The sequence below is a fragment of the Neophocaena asiaeorientalis genome, unplaced genomic scaffold, assembly GCF_003031525.2.
Source record: "Neophocaena asiaeorientalis asiaeorientalis breed wild unplaced genomic scaffold, Neophocaena_asiaeorientalis_V1.1 scaffold240, whole genome shotgun sequence".
NCBI lineage: Eukaryota > Metazoa > Chordata > Mammalia > Artiodactyla > Phocoenidae > Neophocaena > Neophocaena asiaeorientalis.
In genome coordinates this window covers 96,473-111,346 of record NW_020185331.1, presented here as the reverse complement: position 1 = coordinate 111,346, position 14,874 = coordinate 96,473, and the positions used below count along the sequence as shown (strand labels likewise).

The window sequence follows — 14,874 nt, the reverse complement described above, 5'->3', positions numbered from 1 at the left end:
CATCCATGTCTCAACAAATGACCCAGTGTCGTTCCTTTTCATGTCTGAGTAATATTCCATTGTATATATGTACCACATCTTCTTTATCCATCTGTCGATGGGCATTTAGGTTGCTTCCATCACCTGGATATTGTTGTAGTCTTCTCCCTCTTTTTCTTGATGAGTCTGGTTAATGGTTTATCAATTTTGTTTATCTCCTCAAAGAACCAGCTTTTAGTTTTATTGATCTTTGGTATTGTTTCTTTTGTTTCTATTTCATTTATTTCTGCTCTGATATTTATGATTTCTCTCCTTCTGCTAACTTTGGGTTTTGTTTGTTCTTCTTTCTCTAGCTCCTTTAGGTGCAAGTTTAGATTGTTTACTTGAGATTTTTCTTGTTTCTTGAGGTAGGCTTGTATAGCTATAAACTTCCCTCTGAGAACTGACTTTAAAAAAACAGACAAAAAAAGGATTTGAAAGGAATGAACATGAGATGACTGTAATAACCATTCAAGGCCTAGTAGATAGGAGCAGGTGGCTCAAAGGCAGAGAAGGCAGGTTCGGGGTGCTTGTGGACAGGGTGGAGCTGGTCAGCTGAGACTTATGTTTGTGCATTCTGCTTCCCACATGCCATTTCAGAGAGGCCAGCTGACGAAGAGGAGCAGTGGTCAGATGACTTTGTAAGTATTTGTTCCTGGGACTAGAAGGGTTTCATTTCCACCAGGGCCCCTGGGAGGCCTTTATAAAGACTTGTTTCTGAATGACACGCTGGTGGTCAGCTGCCCATCACGGAGGGGAGGTGGCTGGGCTGGAAGGGCCACCTATAGGCAGGGCAGCAATAACCTCACAATGGCTGACTTGAGCAAGCACCATCATGTGCCAGGCTAGGAGCTTCATACTTATTCCCTCATGTAATCCTCATGACAGCCCTATGAGTAGGCATTCTTATCCCCATTTTCTGCTGGTATTCAGAGTACTCACCAGCACAGCCAAAACAGGTGTTAAAATGCTTGAATATTTCCAAATCAGTTGGCAAATGCCTCTGCCCTGAATTCTGCAGTGCCCCATCACTGCTTGGTCCCTGCCAGGAGCCCTAAACAAACTAAAGAGTGAATGCTTGGCACATCGGGGAGTCTCCAGGACACTCCTTAAGGTCATGGTCAGTACCTGGGCTGGATTTGTTCTTAAACAGTTTGGACATCAGCCCTGCCCATTTTACAGGTGAAGAAACCAAGGCATGGAGAGTTTAAGTAACTTGCAATTCCAAAATTCAAACCCAGGCTCTCAGATCTCAGAAGCAGACTTTTAAAACTCAAGGGGCTTGCTGTGACCAAGAAGATATGAATGGACTCTGGGGGCCACAGATGGAGAGGGCTGTCCCTGACCATGATGACACTGGAGTGGTGTGTCAGAATTAATTGTGAACCTCTTAAAGATGGCTCTGCAACCCACAGGGCCCCAGGGGCCACTTCTCTTTGGGCCTGAATCTTATAGAGACAAGACATCCTAAAAACTTTTCTGTACAATGATTATTCGTCACATATCAGATTCATGCAGAATGTTAGGCTGCTCCAGGCTGTGAGCTTTATATCTGGAAGGGATCCAAGAGGGCCTCCACACAACCACATACCCCATAAGGAATCTGAGGCCAAGAGCCTGAAAATGACTTGCCGACCAGCTCTCAATTACTCAGTGACCCAGTAGGATGAGAACCCAGGACTCCTGTCCAGTGCCCAGAATTGAGCCTGAGCCCAGCTCTGCACTGTGTACATCACCTGGAGTTTATTCAGAGTATCAGGAGACGGAAGTTCCTCCCGTTTCAACTGCAGAGAAAATATTTTTGTAAAGAAGGAGTGAGGTGGCCTCACTGTGGGTCACCTAGGCATGGAGAGCCTCCCAGGGCCCAGCAGCACTGATCCCTCAGAAGCACTGCAGCTGCTCCCCCTGCTGGAGGCACACACACACAGGGCCACATCGGAAGCAAAGTTAAGGCGCTGGACCAACCTCCCCCAGGCAACCGAGAAAACTGAGCTCCCTGGCTGGAAGAAGACAAGGTGGGGACCTAGCAAACACAAAATAAAATCAGCCTGAAGAGGAGGGAATGACTTGTGTCCCCAGAGTTAAACAACCAAAATGAAGGTACCAGCTATAGTAAGGATTGATTGAACATTCACTCACAATTTTTACCTTATTGGATTCCCTTGGTACATAGAATGAAATCCAGGCTTGTTGCTAAAGCCTCCAGACCTGATGAAATCTGACCCCTGCAGCCATGTCTAGCCTTCCCTGCACCCCCTCAGCAGGGGTTGCTCATCCCAGCCCAGGCACACAGGCCTGCCCTCAGTCCCTACAGCAGGTCGAGGTCCTGCCTAACTCAGCAATTTCAGACTCATGGTCCTTGGGCAGGTGAAGGAAGAGCGGAAGAAAGGAGAAACCAGGGTATCCCCAACCTTCTTCACTTGGTCGGCTCCTTCTTGTACTTCAGGCTTGGCTTAAGTGTCTGCTTCTCACCAGGAAGACCTTTCCAGCACCCTTCTCCAAGACAGAATCCCTCTTCCCTTTGCTCTCTGTCTCAGGAACCTGATCATTCCCTCAGTGCATCTATGACCAGGCATATCTATTTTATCTGTTTGATTATTTACTTATTTATTATTCACTATTTGTTGTTGGTCTCCCATGCTAGCATACAAGCACTCTGCGGCCAGGGACTGTGCTCTGAGTCAAGCATGATGGCTGGCACATAGTAGGTGCTCAATAAATATTGATTACATGCATGAAGGAATGGACAATTTGAGAAGATTTTTGTCTGATTACACATTCCCTTCTTCAAAGTTCCCATTAGACTGTCCAAAGTATTGTACTTCCTCAAGTATTGAATGAATGAATGGATTAATTAATTAACAAAAGAAGTTTGTTATATTTTTATATATTGTTTGTCATAATTTAGAATAATTTGGGGGGAGGGGATATTTTTAAACTCTCAGAAGTTTGAATAGATTCCCTTTTAATTCTCTTGATGAAAAGGCATTCAACACATTCTCCTGTGCTTGAAGTAGGAGGGGCTTGTGGTGCATCTCCCACAGAAAAGACTTTCCAAATGAAGGGCCAGTTCAGCACTTCCTGAGCATCCATGCCCTCCTCCTCAGTCCCTTCAGAGCCCAGGCAGCAGCTCAGCGCATTCATTCATTCCAAGTATGCTGGGTGTGCACCTACCCTGCAGCAGGTCCCATGCTGGGCCCTGGATATATAGTCTCAGTCTGGTCCTCATGGGGGCACAGTCTGGTAGGCAGCCCAGTGTCAGAAGGCGGCTGCCAGGAACAGCTGACGTGGGATCTCTCTTTTTCTACCTTCTCCGCCACCTCTGCCAACCTGGTCCTCTCAGTCAGACTGCTGTGCTGGAGGGGCTGCAAGGACTCCAGACTCCTCCCCGGGATCCACACTGATCCTCGGCCTCCAGGTAATGAAGTCTAGGAAGCCAGTCCCTGCTCCACGAAAACTGAAACAAAGTGGGGTGCCCAAACTGTCCCCCACTCGGGCACATGTGTCTGGCTGCCCACTGGTTCTTTCACTTTCTGAATGTCTATTAAAGCAACTGCTTCTCAGTGCTCATACTGACGTCTCCCTGGGATGCTGCAACAGCACCAATTGGGTCTTTGGCCTGGATGAAGAGAGTCCCTGGCTTGGGAAGCCAGGGTCTTGCCCTGTTCAGCCTCCCCCCGGCCCACCCTTTCACTCCCACTCCACCTCCCAGGCCTCCAGCCTGGGAACAGTCTTTGGCTTCTCCAGAGCACAGGCTCAAATTACTCAACTCCTCTGGGCCTCAGTTTCCGCCAAGTGCAAAATGGGATTTTTAAAAAAACTATCTCCTATGATTGTGATGAGGGGTCAATGAGGTATATACAGTGCATAGAAATGTTAGTTATAATAATAATCATTACTATTATCATTACTTTATTCAGCCTAATTTCATATTCCCATTTGCTATTTCTGACCTAGGGGTTTGGGAAAATCCCCCCTTCAGGAATTTTCTTACCTCCCCCCTCTCCCTGTCCCTTCCTGGCTCCCCCATGCCAGGGTAAGGACAAGCACCCTCCTTTGGGCTCCTTCCTCCTTTTATTCTGTCTCCCCCCACTCCTCCAGCCACCTCGGGAAAAGCTCTATTTTCAGCCTCCTTTCTCTTTCCTTATGCCACTCTTCACCCTCTTCCTCTCCTCTCCCACATCTCCCTACGGACTGAGGAGGAAAGCACAGTGCTCGCTCACTGATTCCTTCATTTGTTCCAAACATCCTGAGTGTCTCTCATGTGCTGGCCCTGTCACGGGCCCTGAGGATACAGCAATGAAGGAAATGCTATACCTGCCTCAATGTTACACAATTGCCAGGGAAAGGAGACAGGCCAAAAGGCAGGTACATCATAGATTCATCGGAAAATCATGTATGGCTTGAGCGTCATGTCAGGCAGTGTGAGGGGGCAGTGGGCACAGAGGTCAGAGGACCTCTTAAGTCCTGAATCAAATATTTCCTCCATATGAATATATGTATGTGTGCCACACACATAAACTATCTCTGAACAAAACGCACAAGAAGCTAGTCCCTCTGTTTACCTCTAGGGAGAGGAACTGAGTGGCTGGGAAGACTTCCCTCCTTGTGAACTGTTGGAACTTCAGACTGGCTCAACGTATTTTCAATATGGACTTAAATAAAATGTATATGAAAAAAACAAACAAAAAGAAAGAGAATGGACTCTGAGTCAATTTGAAGTCCTTGTCCCCACAACTGTCCAGCTCTGTTTAAAACAAACCAACCTTATCTCCTCAAAAGTGTCTGTATTCCTGAGCTTCTCCTTACCCTCTCTTATTAAACTTGCATTTTCCTCAACCATCATGATTAATAAAACCTATTTGGTTATTCTATTTTATTGGGTCCTTTTTCTGTCTTCTTAAAATATATTTTATCTCTGGTTGTTCTTTGCAGACATACAGAATTCAGCCACCCTTGGGGTTAGAAGTCCATGCGTTCCCCCAGGATAGTAGTCCAGGTGATACGTTTTGGAGCAAAAGGCCCGGCTTCAGCCCCAGGGCTGCTGCTAACAGCTGCCTAACCCTGGTTAGCCGACCCCTCCTAGCCTTGCTTTCTTGTCCCTCTGTCCCTCCTAAGCACGCGTGGGGCACTGAGCATGGTATCTGTCCTTGCAGGACAGCGATTATGAAAACCCAGATGAGCACTCCGACTCGGAAATGTATGTGCTGCCGGCCGAGGAGGCTGGGGACGACAGCTACGAGCCACCACCCGCTGAGCAGGAGACTCGGACAGCTCACCGGGCCCTGCCCTTCACCAGGGGCGAGTACGTAGGTGAGTCCCCACCCAGACCTTGGGCGCTCGGCCTTCAGGGCAGCAGGGAGCGGGGAGGGGGGGGGGCAGGCCAAGGTCGCAGCATGGTGGGCACCTCCCACTCTCACCACCTCCAAGTGGGTCATCTGATCACTCACAGGCACTGGAGCCCCCACTGGTAAGTTTGCCCTTTGGGGAAGGGAGGGGGTATCCTCCCTAAACTGGGAATGTTGAAAACAGGCAAAAGATAAAACAAGCACATCCTGACGTGGTTCCCCACCCCACCTCAATTCCTAATAGTCCCCAGAGAAATCAACCCAAGATTAGTCCCTTCTTCTCTTCTGGCTTCCTGCGTACAAGGTTCTGGAATTTCTCTTGAGATGGCTGTATGGAACCAGGATGACCTTCAGGGATCCCAGTGTCTGCTAAGGCCCCTCCTTCCTCCATCCCTCCCACCGCAGCCCCACGCTGGCAGGCTGTACAGATACACTGAGTCTGGACAGTGGAGTTTTAATTGGGGGGAGGGGCAAGGGGAGGGGATAGGAGTGAAGCCCTCTAAGCCTGGAATTAGCCTTATTGCTTAAAAGGACGAGTCTTAGGTGTGGCCTCCAGGCCTGAGTGTAGCTTTTAATGCCCCCACGCCCCGCCCTCCCCCAAGAAGAAGTCTGTGTTCCATTCTAACAGGTGACTAAGTTCGGCAAGGTGAGGTGGGGAGTGTGTCCACGTGATCACCGTGAGGCCAGGAGTCGTACAGAGCGTCCCTACATGTACAGGGTTTAGTGTCCCTTATCCCTGAGGATAACTTCCTCCTTACAGGGTACCAGGTACTGCCCCTGCTTCGCGCCACATCTATTGAGGACCTACTATGTGCTGGGGCTATGCTAAGCAGCAAGCAAGACAGGCAGACTCCCCGGCTTTTCACAGTTTACAACTTAGTGCTTTCCAGTCACGGCCTACTTCACCTTCTTGATAATCACAAAGGAAGAAAGGGAGGCTCAGAGGAGTGAACTCACTGGGCCAAGGTTTATAAGTAGCGGAGCTGGGATGCAAGTCGGGCCTTTCAGCCTCCAAAGCCCGTGCTCTTCACCACTCTGCTCCACACACCGCAACCAAATCTGTGACCTCGTTCAATCATCGCAACAACCCTGGGAAGGAAGGGGCTGTATCAGGCCTGTTTGACAGACCAAGAAACCGCTATTCAGGACGGTTAAGCGGCTCATTCCAGGTCATACTCTTCGAAGCCTGTCTTCTATGCTTTGCTCCTTCTGATGGGCTTAAATCTTATATTAAGAAATCTCAGTAAACTCCAAGAGCTGCCAATAAAACTACAAAAACTGACAGTCATAGGCATAGTAAAGTAGATGCCTTGGTGCCTGAACGCAGCTACGCCACCAGAAGGAGGCTTCCGAGGAAGCACCAAGTGTAAAGTTAACCACGTACCCTCAACGAGGCAGAAACGCGGGCCGAGGGCTGGAGCAGGCGCCGGGAGGAGAGCAGAGTGGGCCAGGCAGAGGCAGGGGCAGCTGTACCAAGCTAGGGGCCGGCTGTAGCAGGAGGAAGGAGCAGGAAGCCAGGGTAAGCGCCTGGGCTGGTTCCGGGAAGGGGAACCCACCAGCTTACTCCTATGCGAAGATTTTCCTACAGTGTATCAGTCAGAATGTGTGCTCGCAGATCAACCGGGTAGACTCCCTGTTGCCTAAGCCCTCCACCACGTTATGCAGGTAAGGTTAGTTGTGTATATTAGGCATCGGCTCTGCCAGACACAGGGTTCCTCCTGCTTTGCTGCTTTCTCCCTAATCCCTACAATAACTCTCTGAGGTGGATAGCTCCGATCCTCATTTTAAAAATGAGGAATGTGAGTCCCAGAGAGGTTACATAATGAAGAAGCAGCCCAAAGGAGTGCCGCTGGTGGGTGGAGAGCAGGAGCCTGGACTCCTTCCCTGACACCTGGTGAGGACGGTCCTGGACCAGGGGGTACTGACGACTTCCCCATGATTCGAGGACATCATCAAGGGGAGGAACGTATAGGTTCACCCGCATAAGTAGTTGCAACCCTGAATACACCTTAGAATAACCTGGGGAATTTTAAAACTTATAATACCAGGTCCCTCCCCAGAAGTTCAAACTGCATGTCTGGAGTGGGGCCTTGGCATTTTTTAAAGCTCCCAGGTGGTTCCTATGTGTAGGCAGGATTGAGAATCACTGCTCTTAAGGCTTCATGGAGCAAGGTGAACCACTGAGGAGTACCGCTCCCCCGAGACCCGCCCCCCCCCCCACCACACACACAAGGTCACCATCTACTCTGTTTAGCAGAGTGTTTGGGCTGTCTGCTCTCCTGGGTCTGTGGGTCTCCATCAGTCCCTAGGAGGATGTTTTTGATGAGGACATTCTTCTGGTTTTTATAATGTAAGTCAATGGGCAGTTGAAATCTTTGCCTAACATGTCATTCTACTCTTTAAGGGAATGCCCCAGTTAATAATGTGTTGGCTACATAGATGCTGGGGGTTTTATACTTTCTAGATCTCGGTGGCTTCTGCCCAGGGAATGATCCAGAATCCGTTCATCTTATGCTTTGTTGTTCTTGTTGTTTTTCCTCTCAAAGACAATCGGTCAAGCCAGAGGCAGTCTCCGCCCTTCAGCAAGACCCTTCCCAGTAAACCCAACTGGCCTTCCGCAAAGGCGAGGCAGGCCGCCACTCTGCCAGCCCCGACTTCTCTGCACAAACCTCAAGTCCCACCCAGACCCAAAGAGCTCCTTGAGGATGAGGTAAAGTAACTCTGTCCAGAAGACTGCACAGACCCAGTGGAAGGCAGGATGTGGGCCGGATAGGGGGAGGGGCAGGACAGTGTGGCCTCAGGCGTGTCTTCCTTCCTCCAGGCCCTGCTCTCTGGCCGGCACTAGCCACCCTGCCCCCTCTAACTCTCCACTGTTATGCTGAAAGGATGTTTTCTTTTAAAATGACATATATGGTCTTATTTTAAGCACTTTCATTTACTACAGGCATATATATCCATACTGGAGCTGTGCCCCTCTAATTATTCCTTTGAGAAAGAGTCCCTCAGTTTCCTGCAGACCTCTTTCCTCCAAAATATATTTCCCTCTTTATTCCCCATTGCTCCTCTCCCTGTCCTGCCTCATTTTCTTTCCCCCACCTTCTTTTCTCTCTGATCCTCCACCCCCCTCCTCTAAAATGCAGAGGGGTGCAGTGGGACATACACTGGAGACCCCTAGTCTGTAGGAAGACCCTGCACAACCCGTGGAGGAGCTGACCCCTCACTTCCCTCGGCAGCTCTTGCTTCTCACTCCCTCTCCCTAGCCCCGGGTATCCAGGGACCATCTTTGCCGATTGTCCAGGACCCAACTCTCGGTTTATGTCATCAATCTCCCTTCTGCCAGCACCTAGATTTTCACGTCTTATTCCATATGGAATTGTTCCAATTTAAAAATGAACAGGTAAACCCATTCAGGCTATTGTAGGAATGACTGATAAAGCCTAATATGTTATGGCTCCCAGATGTACTTGTATTTTAAATAAAGTCAAAGACAAGCCCTCAAACTTAGCCATTAGAACAACCCTACAAGTGTAACAGTCTGAGAAAGAAAATAACATTAAAGGCAACTCTTAACCATCACGACATAATCTTACTGCAGCTTCTCGAAGAAGTAACTTGTTTTTATAAATTTATTTATGTATATATTTATTTAGTTTTGGCTGTATTGGGTCTTTGTTGCTGAGCGCGGTCTCTCTCTAGTTGCGGACAGTGGGGCTACTCTTCGTTGCGGTGCACGGCTTCTCATTGCGGTGGCTCCTCTTGATGCAGAGCACGGGCTCTAGGCACGCAGGCTGCAGTAGTTGTGGCACACGGGCTCAGTAGTTGTGGCTCATGGGCTCTAGAGCAGAGGCTCAGTAGTTGCGACACACGGCTTTAGCTGCTCCACGGCATGTGGGATCTTCTGGACCAGGGCTTGAACCCATGTCCCCTGTATTGGCAGGCGGATTCTTAACCACTGCGCCACCAGGGAAGCCCCAGAAGTAACTTGTTTTTAAATGCCTGTAGATGGTAAAACCTACAGCTTATGAGCATGTTGTGAAATGACCTTCATTTCCACCTTAGAATAATTTGTAGCCCAAGAAGAGATGGAAAAGAGACTTTTAAATAAAATAGAGGCAGCACCCAAGCTCAAATTCCTGCTTTGACCCTTACTAGTTGTGTGACTTAGGCAAGTCAGATAAACTCTCTGAGTCTCAGCTTTTCCTCTCTTCAGGTTATTTTAAAGATTTAATAAAGGAATATATATATATATATATATATATATATATATATAATCACTAAATACGGTGCCTCACACAAAGAAGGATTCCATGTATCATATATATATATTGGATTCCTTTCTACCATATTCTAGATTCTTTATAAAATCCAGTTTTCTAGTTTCTCCTGAAGACTAGGGCCTGTCAACACTTGGCCAGCCATGGCCTCAAAGCAGCTGAGCCTCATGGCAATACTCCAGCTCAGCTGTGAATCCCTGGCCCCTGTTTCCATTTGTCATCATCCCCATCACTCATACAAGACTTGCACACACTCTGACTCTGTACATGTCCCATTATTGTTCTATGCCTGCTCCTATAAGTATTTGAGTTTATGACCCCCTCTCTAGAGACAGTTTAAGTCAGGAAGTCAGCAGACTGAGAATGAGTATAGTTTGTCAATCCTCAGTCTGTCTGTCAGTCTGAGAGGGGATGCTGCCCTTTCAGGGTGAGAACAGGGTGGCCGGGAGAATCTGAGCGTGGGACACGGTAGGAGACCATCTGTTAGGGTCTCACCATGAATTCTTTCGGCATTCGGCAAATCCATATGAAGATATCAATTCAGACACAGAATACAAATGAAGACTGTGGGTTATGTGAAGCTCTCCATTTCTGTGACTAACTGGAGGTGGACCCCAGTGGGGAGAGGCCAAGCTTTGCTAATAGCAGCCTTGTGGAGGTGGCTCAGGCAAGTCTGAACCAGTGGGAAAAGGAGAAGTCTGGAGGAGGCACATTCTGGAATGGGCAGATGGACAGTCAAGATGAGAAAGAGGTTTAAAAAAGAAAAAAGAAGCCAACATTAAGATCTGGCTGAGCCATTAGACAGGAAAAGAAGTCAAACAGAAGCATAAATGAAAACGTTTAGCTCTACCATACAGGTTACAGGCATAATATGGGGGTACAGGCTGACCAGAGAGTTGGCAGTGGGAGGAAGGAGCATCTGTGCTATAACAACGAGAGCGGCTAACACTTGACCAGTGCTGTGTGTCGGTGGTGTTCTGAGCACTCTGTATGTATTATCTCATTACATCCTCACAGCAACCCTAGGAAGTGCGTGCTATTATCACCCCCATTACAGATGAGGAAATGGTACAGATGAGGTGCAAAGGGGTTGAAGAACTTGTCCAAGGTCACAGAGGTAAATGATAGAGCCAGCATTGGAAATCAGATGATTACACACTAGATCGCAGGTGCCAAAGAGCTATCCTGTGCCACCTCTCCAGTATCCACTGAGAAGAGACCAGCTCTTCATTCAACACAAATGTGCCAGGGCTTCATTGGTGCCCAAAGCAGACCCAGTACCTGTCCTTGCAGGGCATCAGTTTTGTGCTTTTATGTGACCTTGGATAGATTACTCAACTGCTCTCAAATTCCTCACCTGTAAAATGAGGGTAAGTACACCTAACTTAATAGTGGGTATCATCGAAAGAATTCAGTAAAATAATGTATGTAAAGCTATTAAATGTTCACATGAGTTGTATTAAGCAAGAAACTCATGTGGGCATTTAATAGCTCATCTTAACGACTCCTGACATGCAATGGGGTGAAGGGCAATGGGAAAGTGAAAATAAGATGAATCCGTGGTGCTCCTATTTTTCACATTTAAAGTTTGGGGGAAGGCAAACATGTAAATACCTACAGCAGGTGTCTTAATACTGAACATCTAAACACTGGAGTTGATCTAAGATGATTTTTTAAAATAATCATCTATATTTTAATCATGCCATTGTAAAAGCTGAGGAAGGATTCTAATAGCATGTAGGTTGTGGCAGTAGAACAATCTGCCTGGCTTCACAAGACCAATTATTCATGTAACTACAGCCAGTTTTTTGTGATGTGAACGTGGGATAATGGGGTTTATATCGAAACACTGCAGCACCGTGAAGATGAACTTGTTAGGACACAGATTATGATGGTTCTTGATCGTCTGCTTGTTTTGGCAGGTAACAGCTGTAGTATAGTATTACAGCATAGTACTAGTGGCACCTGCCTTTCTGGGTTATTACAAGGAGTAAGTGAGATTACACACGTAAAGTACTCAGAAGAGCACCTGGCAATAAGCGCTCAATACATGTTTGGTTTTTGTTTCTCCCAGTCCCCATGTTGGCAACCAACCAAGGCAGGTTGTAAAAACCACTTCTGAGATCTGGTTACTTTATTTACCTCTTATAAAATCACTCCCTCCCTATATTTATGGTCAATCGATTATTGACAAAGGTGCCAAGACAATTCAACGGGAAAAATTCGTTTTTTAAACAAACAGTGCTAAGATAACTGTATATACACATGCAAAAGAATGAAATTGTACTCCAATCTCACACCATATATAAAAAGTTAAATAAAACTGGATCATAGGTCTAAGTGTAAGAGCTAAAACTATAAAACTCTTGGAAGAAAACATAAGTATAAATCTTTTTATATTTTAAAATTTTATTTTATTTATTTATTTTTGGCTACATTAGGTCTTCGTTGCTGCACGCGGCCTTTCTCTAGTTGCGGAGAGCGGGGGCTACTCTTCGTTGCGGTGCGCGGGTTTCTCATTGTGGTGGCTTCTCTTGTTGTGGAGCGTGGGTTCTAGGCACGCAGGCTTCAGTAGTTGTGGCACACAGGCTCAGCAGCTGCGGCTCACAGGCTCTAGAGCGCAGGCTCAGCAGTTGTGGTGCATGGGCTTAGTTGCTCCGCGGCATGCGGGATCTTCCCGGACCAGAGGCTCCAACCCGTGTCCTCTGCATTGGCAAGCAGATTCTTAACCACTGCGCCACCAGGGAAGCCCAGGTATAAACTTTTATGACCTTGGGATAGGCAATGGTTTCTTAGATACAATACCAAAAGCACAAACAACAAAAGAGAAAAGTAGATAAAAGTGACTTTAAAATGTAAAACGTTTGTGCTGCAAATGATACCATAAAGAAAGTAAAAAGACAATGTGTAGAATGCGAGAATTTTTTTGCAAATTATATAACTGATAAGAGATTTAAATCTAGAACATTTAAATAACTCATAATCCAAGAATAAAAAAGACAAACAACCCAATTAAAAGTTGGCAAAGGGGTTGAACAGACTTTTCTCTGAAGAAGATATACAAATGGCCAATAAGCAGACGAAAAGATGCTTGACATCATTAAGGGAAATGCAAATCAAAATCACAATTAGATACCACTTCACACCTACAAGGATGCTTACAATAAAAAAGACAGACAATAACAAGTATTAGTGAATGTGTGGAGAGATTGGAACCCTCATACATTGCCAGTGGGAATGGAAAAATTGCACAGCCACTTTGGAAAACAATTTAACAGTTCCTCAAACTATTAAATATAGAGCTACAATATGACCCAGCAATTCCACCACTAGGTATATTCTCAAGAAAAATGTCCATCTACACAAAACTTGTACATGAATGTTCACAGCAATGTTATTCATAATAGCCAATAAAGTAGAAACAACCCAAATGTCCATCAACTGATGAATGGGTAAGTAAAATGTGGTATAGTCATACAATGGAATATAATTTGTCCATAAAAGGGAATGAAGTACTAAAACGTGGCTAAACCTTGAAATTACTATGCTAAGTGAAAGAAGTCATGAAAGACTGTGTATTGAAATATTGTATGATTCCATTTATATAAAATGTCCAGAATGGGCAAATCTTAAAGATAGAAAGAAGGTTGGTAGTTGACTAGGTCAGGGGAGGGGATGGATGGGAGTGACTAATGGGTGCAGGGGTCCTCTTGGGGGTGATGGAAATGTTCTAAAGCTAGATTGCAGTGATGGTTGCACACTCTGTTAATATACTACAAATCACCAAACCACTTTACATAGGGGAATTTAATGGTATATGGATTATATCTCAGAAGATTTTTTTAAATATCACTGCTTCTTATGCAGTAAACTCTGAATATACAGCATTTCTGTATTTCTTTTAGGCTGATTATGTGGTCCCTGTGGAAGATGAAGATGAAAACTATATTCATCCCACAGAAGACAGTTCACTCCCATCTGAAAAAGGCAAGAGTTTGTAGTTTTAAGCACCTGAAAACTTCTGCAGTTGATAGAGGCATACAAGACCATTTGGTAGTGAGCTCTAAGGGGCTCAGAAATGATAGTACCCAGGCCTCTCTCCTCTGTGGCCGTAGCATTTGCCTTCTTTGGCTAGTGGAACAGAGAGTATAGTGAGCAACCCATCTCTGTGTTTTATAGCCTTTACCCTTCTTTCTCCATCCTCTTCCATGATTTAATACTCTCTTCTCAAGGTATAAAAGCACCTAAGTTCTTCTCTTTAGCTCCTCACTTAGAACGGATTTCTTATAAAGCCTAATACTCACAAAGTCATGAGCCACCATGTTGACCTTACAAACATTGCACCAGGAACAGTTTCTGCAGAGGACTGAAAAAATGAAAGAGTAAAATATGCTCTATGTTCTAATTCTTTAAAATTGAGTGCTATCTCAGGCCCATGAGAAACATTTCATTTGTAAATCCTTCACGAAATGACAAACGCAGTTACAAACAAATTATCTTCAAAAGCCCGTGCCACATAGCCTCAGATGAGGTGTGGAGCAGTGTATGATTGCTCTGGATATAGTCGCTATGGAAAATATAATCCTGTATAAACACTGCCTCTTCAAGTAACATTACTCATCTAATAAACGTGACTCCAAAGTAGCAATACTCGGTTTTTACACTGCCATCACGTCGCAGCCCTCTCCCACGCCCTAAATATCACCGACAGCTTCTAGACCCACCAGAATTTCTGAATCCACCCATCACCATGAAACAATAAATACAAATTAAATGCTCCCACCTCCACCCCCCCATAAACCTACAAAATCCAAGAGGAATGATATGTGCTACGTGTGTTACGTGTGGCAGGGAAGGTGGGGCTATTAATCTGGCCCCTCCATTGTTAGTTCAATGCACGTCTCCTGGTAAAAAAACAAACTCTTTCATCTCCTAGACACCCAGTTTGGCAAATGAAATTCCAAGCCAGTATTCACTTTAATTATTAATATATTCATTCTAAAACTGTTTTTTTCTTCTGAGAAGGCTTCTTTTAATGGCTTGTGGGCTTACTAATTGTGTCTCCCATTCTTTGCAGATTCTCTGGTCTGACCCCTCATTTCCACAATGCATTTTTCCATAAGTGTGAATCTCCCTCAGTAGACTATCTACTATATATGTATATGTGTGTGTGTAGACTATCTACTATATATGTATGTGTGTGTGTGTGTGTGTGGTGTGTATATATATATATA

At 45.8% G+C, this 14,874-nt stretch overlaps 2 protein-coding genes across 6 annotated transcripts in view; one reads left to right on the top strand and one right to left on the bottom strand.

Annotated features, from left to right (window-relative positions):
• BLNK (B cell linker) overlaps nt 1–14,874 on the top strand; it is a 73,434-nt gene that overhangs the window by 33,548 nt on the left and 25,012 nt on the right. The window contains exons 4-9 of one of the 4 annotated variants that reach the window (XM_024734821.1): nt 619–659; nt 3,362–3,436; nt 4,954–5,085; nt 5,175–5,331; nt 7,913–8,076; nt 13,546–13,627. In XM_024734821.1, the coding sequence (XP_024590589.1) occupies nt 619–659; nt 3,362–3,436; nt 4,954–5,085; nt 5,175–5,331; nt 7,913–8,076; nt 13,546–13,627 (651 nt within the window). The remainder of the gene's footprint in view (nt 1–618; nt 660–3,361; nt 3,437–4,953; nt 5,086–5,174; nt 5,332–7,912; nt 8,077–13,545; nt 13,628–14,874) is intronic. The other 3 variants (XM_024734822.1, XM_024734823.1, XM_024734824.1) reach the window with 3 other exon arrangements.
• The window catches only part of ZNF518A (zinc finger protein 518A), a 65,949-nt gene continuing 63,368 nt past the window's right edge, over nt 12,294–14,874 (bottom strand). For both annotated transcript variants that reach the window (XR_003001789.1, XR_003001790.1), the window contains one exon: nt 12,294–12,431. The gene's annotated coding sequence lies outside the window, so the exon portion shown is untranslated. The remainder of the gene's footprint in view (nt 12,432–14,874) is intronic.